Source organism: Struthio camelus, chromosome 1, assembly GCF_040807025.1.
Source record: "Struthio camelus isolate bStrCam1 chromosome 1, bStrCam1.hap1, whole genome shotgun sequence".
Lineage (NCBI taxonomy): Eukaryota > Metazoa > Chordata > Aves > Struthioniformes > Struthionidae > Struthio > Struthio camelus.
Genome location: NC_090942.1, coordinates 117235871 through 117248050, shown reverse-complemented (window position 1 = coordinate 117248050; position 12180 = coordinate 117235871). Strand labels below are relative to the sequence as shown.

Genomic DNA, 12180 nt, shown 5'->3' with positions numbered 1-12180 from the left:
GCTTTTTATTTTAAACAGCAAGGCTTTTACAATTCAACACACAAAGGCCACAAAACGTTTTAGTCCAGGTAGCTAAAATTAAATTCTATATTGTGCTACTGAAAAGTCTAGCCATTTTTATTTTAAAGGTGGTGAGCCATGCCTATTTCCCGATACAATGGGCAAGACCTTCAGGCAGGCATCCATTTTCAGGAAAACATCAATAAGCAGAAATATTTCCATAGGTTTTTGCTATATGACCTATTTCTGTTATCTGACCTATTACTTATTTGAATCTTAACTTTAAGCGTACGTTACGATACGGTTGGGGATTTTGCCTCAAAGCTTTTCAGTTTGTGTGCATCGATTGACAGCAATGAGACTGGGGGAGTATTTTTCTTCTACAATAGAAGAATTGTATCTTGGTTGCTTGTGGAACACTTGCTTATATCAAGCAGGAATACATTAAAAGCCTTGATACAGTGATTTTCAACTACTAAGAAAGCACCAGACAATTGTTTTATGTAATACCTTAACAACCAACTATTAAAGCAATTTTGGTTAGGCTATTTTAAAAACTTTAAGTATTTCTATACCAATTTTCTTCCCGTCAAATGTACAAGAGCTAGCTTTTATTTTGCAGAAACACACATGCATTTTGGGTTACTCTGGATTCTGCCCCTCCAGCCTTTGCTGGATTCTTTATTAACAAATATTACATTTTACCTATGTTGTGCAAGTAGAAGAGAAATAGGCAGCAGGATTTTTTTTTTTTTTTTTTGAAAAGATAATCAACCTTTTCAGCTTTTGTCTGAAAGGTATGAGTCATTATTTTCAATTAAAGTTAGTTTAACAGATCAGAAACTCTTTTCTAAGTTCTCACAGGAATTCATCTTAAAAGGGAGGCTATTCATAAAGAAAGAAAAAAAGCAAAACAACACACTGGACTTGTAGATTATGCTTTCACAAAAGCATTCTGAAATAATAAGGACCTTATATGGATACTACTATTTTATGAATGTTGCTGTTTAGCAACCTAAAAACTGGCTACTGCGATAATTCTAAAGTACTCAACTAACTGCTTTTCTGTAAAACAGACTGAGCTCCATTTGTGCTTTAAAAAAAAAAAAAAAAAAAAGCCCATGAAGTAGTCACAGCAACTACATAACAGGCACTCATAACAAGAATATCTGATTATGGCATTTTGGGGGAGGAATAGTAAAAGGATGTAATTCAATCTGGTCTTAGCTTCCTAGTTGCATCATGCAATAAACTCATTCCTTTTGCAAGACTGTTTTGCTTTGACATACCAACTTGCATTCTCTTCACTGAGCATTTCTGAGATAATCCAATCCCGTTAGAGGCTTCACAGAAATACTCTCCAGTGTCGTTCTTTGTAACTGTGTTAAATAGCTGTTAAGACAGAGTCCAAAACAGTTATCAGAATGGAACAAAAATTTCAGAATTTCCTGTTGGACAGAAATTGAAATGTCAATGGCTTTTCCAAAATCTGAAAGAAAGTCAGAAATCCTGATCTCTGATCTCAGTTTGACTTCATAGTTCACTTCCCTAGCCACATCCCCTGGCCCTTATCTTCAACTACTGATGCATCTAGAAGACCGTCTTGGACATTTCAACTAGATGGAGGGGTATCTACAAGGGATTTCTTTTTCAGTAGTTTCTAATAAAATGCTTTTTCCTAGACCTGCTCCTGTTTCAAAAACCCTGACATCAAAACATTTTCATTTTATGAAAAATTAGCCATTTCATATATATATTTTTCCCCATAGAAAAACAGTCTATTTTACAAAAAATTGCACTTCCTATGAATTATTCCAATGGAAAAATGCTGAGCTGCACTATTTTTCAAATATTATTGCTATGAAAATTAAAGTGATCAGCTTCAGTGTTTCTCTGTAGTTAATATTTTTAATAATTAGCCCTGTTAACTTTTTTCCCTTTAATATAACCTACACTAAGACTAAGACTTTTCAGAATCTATTAGTGATTTTGAGTAGGTCACCTAATTTCCAGTGTGCTGAAAGATCCATAGCACCTCTGAAAGGTTAGGTACCTTTCTGTTTCCAAATTTGATCATCCACAAGAATAGGGTGCCTCTAGAATGACTTTTTACTTCTGAAAGATCTCAGTTTACAATGCATCATGAATACTTAAAAAACTTAAAGATCAGCTAAGGAAGAAAAAAAAAATAGAAGGCTACTTCTGAGAGAGTCCCCCCACCCCCACCCCCACCACCCCTTATGCTTCCTTACAGCCCCTACTCACTCACAGTGACTTCACCAGTACAGGACTGGAACCTTTAATACCATTGAATTTCAGATTCTGGACTATTCCTAGTCCTGTGTTCCCCATTAAATTTTGTGAAATGGCTATTTTAGATGCAACAGAGCTGTTGAATATATCTCTGTTGACATACAGACAGATCATTTTCACCTGGAACTAGTTAGCTAAGTGACAAGGTGAAAAGTGTCATTTTTTTCTGGATCCTTCTCATTAATCATTACTGCAGCCTTACAATCCACTCAGTTTATTTCACTCAACCTCTATGGTTTGCCATATTTCTAGGGCACAGACTACCTTATATGTTTGTTAGCACATGTCTCAGCATGCTATTCGTCTTGGTTTACAACCCCTGTGCATCACTGTACTAAACGTTAGTCTTCTTAACAGCTGGCTATTACAGTCTTACCAGCGTGCCCGATTTTTTATTCATGGTGTAAGTTATGTTTGCTGCTCTAGCACCGCCTGTTCCTGCCTTTTCCAGCAAGGCGACGCCATTTTTATACCACTGGTACTCAGATGGAGGAGATCCTTCAGTTTCTTTACAGCTCAGTTCCACTACCGTTCCAGTCATTGCAGAGCTGGGTACCTCGCATATCGGAGTGGTCGGAGCAACTGGAAAATAAAAGTGCACTTGTTACTCGGTTATATATGTGCTGTCTATATGACAATGCTTTGCCACTGATTATTAGAGAAGCACTTGAGTACATTCTTAACCATGTTAATTAACTGAGAGGGGCTCTGGAGAAGGGTCCTGCTAGGTCCTTCTCCTGAAGGGCACAGTAATATTTGTGAGTTGCTAAGTGCAGCAGAAAAGAGAAGTCTACTCCTGGCCTCCTCCACCACATGCTGTGCCATCCTGTCTCTGCTCTGTACACTTTTCCAACCCTGAGTAGTTTGCTCTACTGGTGGGCTTCTACTGGTGTTCTTCTAGTGGGCTAAGAAGCCCACTTCCTCAGTGGAGCCTCTTGCACCTGGACAGAAGAGCAATGTCTCAGGGAATTTGGAGTCCAGCAATTGTTTCTGTTAGTATTTAAAAAGCAAGAGTAAGGAAGAAGAAAGAAGGTTTTTTTTTTAATTTAGAAAAAGTCTATTTTTTTTTGAAAAGTGATTGTCAGAAAGTATTACCTAGTTTGACTGCCATCATCACAGCCATTGTGCGAGTCCCAGGCCAAAAGCAACTGCGTATTAACTTTACCTTAAAAAAAAAAAAAACAAAAAAAAAAACCACCCACCAGTCTGCTACTTGCTTAGTCTTTTTCCTCCATAGCTCTCTGAGCAGTGAGCATCAGTGTGGGAAGAGTTCAAGTCCTTTCCCTAGGTTTTGTTGGAGGACTCAGAAAAACTTCAGTCAGGTTCTTTCATGACTATTCTTACTTCTTTGTCCCTATACAAGCGTCTCTGCCTGTAAGCACAGATAACTCTTTCTGCATCCCAGATGAAGGACTCCATTCCTTCTGCCATAAAAATGAAGGTCTCTCTTCTGATTTTTTTTTGTTACAGAAGAATAACTTATTTTTTCTTGGCTGTCTTTAATGAACCATGCAGATCTCTTCACCCTTAGTTTTCTTCTACATAACTTCAAGTTACTAAAATAAATAAATAAAATTATGAATACTTTTTAAGGTGTCACCTCCTGTTAAAGACTCACAAACAGAAATCCCTAACTCCCCTTAACTTTCATTGAAAGTGCAGGAAAGATGCACTGAACTCCTTCAAGCTCTTAGATTGTAGCTTTAAATCCAGATGCTGCATTCAAAAACAATTCTGTTGAGAAGGAAAAAGTGGCATTACCTCATTGTTGAAGCTGGTGAGAAGTTCATGCCTCTTTTAAGAAGAATTTTGAGACTTTGGTTTTAATTAAAAAATAATAATCAATTATTTTCTGTAGATAAAACAGTACAGACATTTCAAAAGCAAGTATTTTCTTTCCTTCCTATGAAGGAAAAAAACTACCTACCTCTACCACTCATCTATGAGTTAAAAATGGGAGAGGCAGTGTAAGAGTATGCTCAGTATTCACTTCTTCCCCTCCTTTCCCAAAAGGGAGATTAAAAAATAAAAAATAATCTCTCCTGTAAATAAACTGCACAGAGTGCTAGCTGGCATTGCACAGTCACTGCAGCAATTTCTTTTGCTAAAAACAGGAGGAGCCTGTAGCATCTTGGAATGAATTGCTGCTTAGAAACATTTGATAAGTTAATTGTTGACAGATGCTGCCTTTCCAGTGCCAAACACCATGATCAGCACATCTAGATTCTCAGCAACTTGAATGACATCAGTTTTAGTAGAAATGGTCATTTCACCATGATATAAATCAGCGTACTTACTAAGTTTTGACAACTACAATATACATTTATATCCATAAAAAAACTAGTTATTGTTAGCATTTGCAAGCAGCTAAAAATCCCACATTCCTCAGTCCTATATTTGCAAAAGCATGCATTTTACAAAGTTCTTCTATCAACTGCATTGCAGAGTGTGTGTATGCATGTGTGTTTATGTGTATGCACGTGTGTGTAAGACCAACCCAAAGACCCAAAACCCCAACAGCCATGCACTACACAGACAACCTTAACACACCCAGCCATCTTTCCATTTCTTTACAGAAGCCCAAGTAGTAAAGTCTGTTTATACCCAACACTGTGAGAGTAATAGTAGCCTCTCCCAAGAGTTGGTCATGTTCACTCTTCGCAGTAATTTCACAGCGGTAGGTCCCAGAATCCTTTCTGGTCACATTTCTAATACGGATTCCTGTATTCAGCATCTCTGCTCGGTCTTTAAGATCACCTTTAAGAGAGAACAAATAGGTATTTTCCAAAAACAAACCAGTCCCCCCTCCTCCTCTAAAAGCAGAAACATCCATGTCATCAGCTTGTTTTGAAGCTAAGTCATTTATGTATCATTGTTCATTTACTCAATGTTAGTTATCTATCACCAAGGAGCAATATCTAATTCCACCCTACTTTCCCTCCCCTGCCCAAGAGGGTAAGAACCTTCCACAGACTGGTCCATTCAATCTGAAAAGCTCAACTCAAAAACCTACATACGTCATACAGTTTGTAGTTGGAAGATGGAACACATTTTCCTGAAGATTTTTCAAGAAAACATGTATAGCAATAGTCAGGCAAACAAATTAGATTATTTTCTTTTCAGAAAGATGGCAACCGCTAACATAACTCCCGTACAGAATTCCGAGTGAAACCACAGCAAAGTATTTGGGATTTTAACTTGTCAGGAAAACTTGATGGATTTAGCAAAGATACTGTCATCAGACTTCTTGTAAAAAAGCAATGAGGTTTTGTTCAGTCTATAGCTTTTTGTGAAATTACTTGCACATATAGAACCAGGAGTTCTAATTCCTATTCAGGAATAAAACAAGTCCATCAACAAAACTAGCACATCTTGCTGTGCAAACGAATCACTGTGGCTTTATTTTACTTCTCAAGCTTCATTTATTGTGTACAAGGTACCAGAGACCCATATTTTCCTCAATACATAAAGCTGAAGTAAGTCATTTTAAGAACAATATATAAATTCTACTTCTAAAAAGAATACAATTTAAAATACACTGCTGAGTTTAAATTTTATGTATATAAAAATTGCTGCACTACTTATGCCCAAGTCTCCATGCAGCTCTACAGGATCCATCAGAAATCTCTTCATAATGTAGGAGTGCAACCTTGCAATAGTTTGGGGGGGGGGGAGGGGGTGGTTGTGTGCAGTTTCCTTTTGGGACAACTTTAAAGAACATGCAGTGCCGTTTTCCCTAGCCTCAAGTTTTACTATATTTAACTTTATTAAAAAGGTAACTAACCATTGAAGACTTAAAAAACAAAACAAAAAACAGCTTTTTTGTGGGGAGGCTTTCTTTTCCTCAGAAGGATTCAGTGCTGAGCGTTAAAAGCATTCTCATTCACTCATCTTCCCAATCTTTTTCCCTAAGAGGCAGCCAAGATCCAGATCAGAGATGATACATTAAGCCATCAGTCTAAGTTTGCAGTACTGTACCTGTAAATTGACCATTGTAATATACAAATGAGACTCCTCGCGACTGGATTTTCTTCCATTCTATTCTTAGACTCATCTCTTTTGAAAATTTGTGCTTGCAGCTAAGAATAGTCTCTAGGAAAAGAGTGAAACAGAAATTAGGGTTGTTAGTATTGTGTTTGCTACACATTCAGGCTCCATGAAGTTAATTATCTCTCTTCAAAAGGACTTGAGCAGTCAGCAAGGGCCAAATCCACTTCTCAAAGCGATGTCATCAGACTTCTCCAGATTTACACAATTGCAACGGGGAACAGAAATTAGTAGTGTTCCCATACTTTAGTGGCCTTCAGATCAGACTTCAGGTGTTGGGGACCAGATATTCACAGGTTGGATGAGCAGACATACTATCCTACTACCACTGCAGCATGTTTAACTATTTGTCAGTTAGCAGACCACTATTAAAAGAAAACTCTGAGCTCATTATTGTCAATATTTGTGAATTACTGTTCCAAATTCAGTAGGAGTAGTTTGACTGTTTAAATGTAAAACTTAATACAGATGAAAAAAAATGTACCAATACAATGGGTTAAATGTTCCCCAAAGTAACTTAAGTATTTAGTTACAATTTCATATTGGTTACCTCTTATTTTTCTTCAGTTCTTAAGTAAACCATGTTCATATTACTGTTACCTTTCTGTCTGCCCACTCAGCTTTTCCTGACTTACATGGAACGGGCATCCCCAATCAAATTTCACACAGAGGCCAAGGTCTCAAGAGAGAGTTACTGATTTGTACTAACCTTGCAGTAACTGGGTAGGGAACAGGCTTACTCTAGTACACCTAATGAGGAAGGGGTCACAATGGGAACTCAGCTGTTCTTTCCCCCCCCACCTCACAGCAGGGCATCAGCATATGCCATCAGTACTACGTAGCTACGTAGCTCAAACATTAATTATGGTCTATGATCAGGCCCGTAATTATTATGAGGGAACTGAAGACAACTGGGGGAAAACATCACATACTGCGTAGGTGAGTTACTGGGGCTTCAGTAGTTCCGCTGCCTGTAGAACAGTATGCCGGAAAATAGAGTTACTTATTGCAAAAAAATAAAGTCAAGGAATTTAAGAATGAGACTTGTTGGGAGACAATCAGAGGAATGAACCCAGCTACACATCTGACTGGCTCTGAATCTCTCCATTAATGAGGTAAGCCTTAATATCTCCTGGAAATATCCGTATAAGATCATCTATTATTGAAGCAGGTCTGCACACTTGTCCCCACTATCAATCATCTTTTCTTTACACTAGGAAGAACTGTGCCTGTTAAAGCTAAAGCAGTGGGCCCTCTTATACGCGAGAGGATAGCAGAACAGCTTATGCAAGTGACACCACTAATGAGATATCCATCAGTATCTCAGGGTATAATTTTCAAGAGGAAGTATGGCAACAGGGGAAAGACCAAATGGCAACAAAATATTGGTCACCAAGAGACCAAAAGCAGTGCGAGGGCGGTCAGGGCCCCAAATTCTTACAGCATGAGAGAGCTAAAGTAGGAAAGCAGCCCTTTTTTACTGCAGGCCTGGAAGAAATGAGTTAATACAACATGACTGAAAACAGAAATCATTTCTGTGATTTAGATTTGTTTTATTCTTCCAAACAGGGTGAAAGAAACCAGTACAATATTGGGCTTGCTACCTTTAGACTGCTTATCTTCCACTATAAGACAGAGCATCATTGGTCAAAGATCTTTTCATTTTTTGTGACCTGTCTAGTTTTCAGATGAAAAACATCCACTCATTCTACATTAGCCTGCACTCTCATTTCCAGTCTCAGCAAACAAGGCTGAAAGGTAATTAAAAGCTATCAACAGGTCTGCCCATTCACCCTTTGAGTCCTATTTTCTGGGTCTGTTTTGCGGAGGAAAAAAAAAGGCTTCACAGGGACCAGACCAGTAACCCTGGTGATGTCCTATACAGAAGAAGTGTCCAGACTTGAAAGAAAAGTCATGAGGCAAGAGGACGTTCTTTGCCAGAAACACGTTATACACACATGCTGGCTGTTTTGCAAAACATGCTGTGCGCTCAGGAAGCCCAAGGTTCCTGACTTCAGGTTGAGTGGATGGGTGGAGGCTTCCTGAATCTTAAAGATTTGCTAAAGTTTCCTTTCCATTTTGTTTTTGTATCCTTCTAACAAAGAAAAACCATCATTCAATTTCAGCTTGCATTTGCTGCTGGCCTTGTGACAGCTGGCCGAATTCATGAGCTGGTCTATATTAGTTAACACTGACATGGCTCAGTTGAGGTGTTCTCAGCTTAGCAGGTCACTTTTACCTTGAACGAGCTGTCCCTTTCTTGCATGCCACGTTTTTTCATTTCAGAAAAAGCTGGTATTGATGCCACTCCCATTAACTTTATCCAGAGAGAAGGAACAGATTGGAAGGAGGAGTGCACTCAGAACAGAGACAACATAATAAGCCTCTCCTTATTTACAGTTCTTCTCTCCTCATCAAATCTCTTAGTAAGAGGAAAAGCAGAGGCATTTTCCAGAGCAGGGTTACTTAATCTTCATTTAGGTATAGTCAGAGGAAGTTACGCATCAGCACAGGCTCTATCAGGCCTGGAAAAAACAGTACATCACGCTTGTAGTTATTCTTCCATGAGCGCTCAAGAAAACTCCAGGGCCTCTGGGATCTTGGAGAGGTCTAGACAATGTTTACTTTGGATTTACATCTAGCCTGGAGGCTAGATGTACATTCCTGTAAGTGCTGTTTCATAAAAAGCAGATGAGAACCCAACATACTACCTGGGCTATGTTAAATTGTTCTTACTGTCATACAAACAACAGAAAAGAATAAAGCACAAGGTATATAGCATACAAAAGAGAAGCTAATCAAGCTTTAATATTACCTGAAGAGCTCCTTTCTCTTGCCTGTCCTCAACTCTAAAGGTATTCCTTTTTTCTTCCCCAAAAGTGAAAATACTTTACAGGAGCCCAGCTGACAACTTCAGAGGCCAGCACAATATTTCATTATTGCCTCGAAGAGATGAAGAGACCCTAGAGCTCAGCGAGCAGTTCTTTCGGTTTCCAAATTCCCATCTCTCTCCATTCAACCCAAATATAAGGGAAATAAACAAACAAACAAACCTCACATACTAGTATCTTTCTCGCCCACCTAACAAACATCACCAAATTTTCCTCCCTGCCCCCCTTAAGTCCTCTAGCCCAAATATGAGAAGTCTTTTGTGATATGTATATATATGTGTATGTGTGTGTATGTGTGCATATATATATAAAAAATAGCCACTAAGTTATAGTTACTGACAATGGCTGATTTATAATTACTCCCTCTTTATACCCTCTCTTCTCTGCCATATAACGCAATTAATGCTTCTCCTTTATATCAGTTCCTAGCATTTTAGGTGGTTAGGTGGAAGGAAACCAGACAGAAGTGAGAGCGGGCTATCAGGATTGACAAACAGGCACAGATTCAGAGAACAGTTGAGGTTGGAAGGTACCTCTGAGGATCATCTAGTCCAACCACAGGTCAAGTAACAGAAAATGGAGGAAAGACTAAGATTACATGAAGAGCCAAAGGAAAGTAGAAGCAGGAACGAGTAATACAACCTTAATGTCTGCACAGCTTCTGTTTGCATAGTTTACATGTATTATGTATATATTTAAGCACAGTGATGCCCATACTGTACCTTTAAACTCCTCTGCTTTTACGTTTTTGTTATCCGTTTCAATAGCAATTCCAGTTACTTTATGATCTGCAACGGGACACAAAAAAAAGTCACAGTTCAGCAGCAAACACTATTACTGTCATAGGTACTTCAACAATGATAAGCAGTATTTTCAAGCTTTCTTCACGTGAGCAGGACAGATCGGATGCTGTCTGCAAGAGACACCACTGGACTGAGAGTCAGAACAACATGACTGACCGTGCAGGTGGCCTTGAATAATTAATCTTTTCCTCTCCATGCCTTGGAACATGTAAAAAAAATTGTAAATGTCAGGCTATTGTAAAAGAGAAATATTACATGTGACAAGTTCTGTAACAGCAGTAGGTATTGTTTTATAATCAGACAATGTCTCAATCTACTGTTTCTTATAGGACAGACAAGTAACTTACATTAATCTGTAAGTACATTTTCCATTGTATTCCTATTGCAAGGCAGGTGTGTTTATTGAAAAATACTGTATACTTCTGCTACAGTACAAGGAATATGTGCAGTAATTGGCAGTCACCTCAAACTCTTGTTGGTATACAGAGAATGAAAACACTAATCAACATTTCTATAGTCTTCTCTGATTATAAAGCTATACCTTCTTGGATCTCTCCTGTGTCTTGGATACTGAAATTCCAGGGAGAATAAGAGAAATAACCACTAGCTCTACATCAGTCCCCACCAAGCTACCCTCCTCGCCCATTGCATCCTGCTATACATACTCTCTGCTTTCAAGCAAGGACTCCACTGCACTTTCCTTCATGACTTATTAGCATTACTGCTGTACAGAAAAAGCGTGTAACATTCATCCTCACCACCACAATGATGGGTCACAAATTTACCAAGCAGTTTACCAACTTTTCTTAAGGACTGCTAAATAAGCAACTGTCTTTGCACTGTACAGATGCATGTACAGGTTTTTTCAAAAGCATCTCAAGTTCCAGTGGGTCTACACCAGTTCTGAAGACAGCATGGAAAATGGCCTCGTGATCTGTTCCCTCTGTCTGCATCAGCCAACTGAACAATTGCTACAGTGGTGGTGAACGAGAGCCGAGCCCCCCAGTCAACAATAATTAGGAAGACGGCTTGTGGAAAGATAGTGTAATAGTCTTTTAACTGACACAAACTTGTCCTGCTTTATTCCCAAAGAGGCCATTTAATCTAACCTCATTTTACCTTTCATGCATGCAGACCTCCTTTTTTCATCCTCAAAATTAGTTTCTGTTCCCTCTACCTAATGAGGGGAAGTTGCATAAAATCTAACAGGTGCACATTCAGTCTTGATCTGAAGACATGAAGAGATTAAAAAAAAAAAAACCTTTTGCTTCCTAATATTTTGTTTTGATAGTCGATTACTTCTGTTAGAAGTATGCACCCCAGTTATCACTTGAGCGAGTCTATTCTGTCTTTCAGCTACAGGTTCTTACCACTGTGAGTTAACATGCTATTTTCTCTGTATAAAGGTATCAAGTCATCTCTTGGTTTTCTGCTGAATAAAGATCATTCTGTGTCATTCAAGTGTATCACTGCAGAAGTGTTCCCCAAACTGTTCTCTTGGCCCTTTTCTCCATATTTTTTTTAATTTTTCAGTATCCTTTTAAAACAAACACATAAACAAAAACACCCACACACATATACTACTGATACCTGCATGATCTACAGCACTCCAAACGTGATCCTATCAGGACCTTTAACCATCACTCCACGGCTCACAGAAGCAGTGATTCTGTTAGCTATCTGAGTCCCCAACACTGTAGCAAAAGTTCAGTTTCTCATTCATCCTTTCTTATACTCCTGCTCAGAGCTGCTGCTTTCCAGACCATCTCCTTGCCTGATGCCCTCCCAATTCCAAGGGCATGGCCAACATTTGTTCCTTCTAAAAGGATACAGCTTCACACCTGACAACCTAAGCAAGTGAAATTTCCCACGTGCAGGTTATCAAAAGATCCAAATTCAAGTGTGCAACGCTCCTGTTTTTACCACGCTTTAATCATATAGTCATCTTTGCGTCACCAAAAAATAGCTTCAGTAGAGATTTATAACATGGAGGTAAATATGAAGATGACAATTCAAGCAGTGCTATTTATGTTCCCTGAGAATACTGAAATAGTAAAAATACTTCCATTTCACATAATGCTCTGAGATTTTTCCACTCTATATAGAAGAGATTGCTTTGTGGGGTT

At 38.6% G+C, this 12180-nt stretch overlaps 1 protein-coding gene across 7 annotated transcripts in view; it reads right to left on the bottom strand.

The window, feature by feature from the left end:
- Positions 1-12180, bottom strand: part of JAM2 (junctional adhesion molecule 2) — a 34648-nt gene that overhangs the window by 3796 nt on the left and 18672 nt on the right. For all 7 annotated transcript variants that reach the window (XR_011135160.1, XR_011135159.1, XM_068911436.1 and 4 more), the window contains exons 2-6: positions 9974-10039; positions 6292-6405; positions 4918-5070; positions 2690-2895; positions 1290-1392 (exon numbers count right to left, since the gene is read on the bottom strand). Coding sequence is in view for 5 of the 7 variants with exons in the window: in XM_068911436.1 (XP_068767537.1) it covers positions 1290-1392; positions 2690-2895; positions 4918-5070; positions 6292-6405; positions 9974-10039 (642 nt within the window). In the remaining 2 variants the exon portion in view is untranslated. The remainder of the gene's footprint in view (positions 1-1289; positions 1393-2689; positions 2896-4917; positions 5071-6291; positions 6406-9973; positions 10040-12180) is intronic.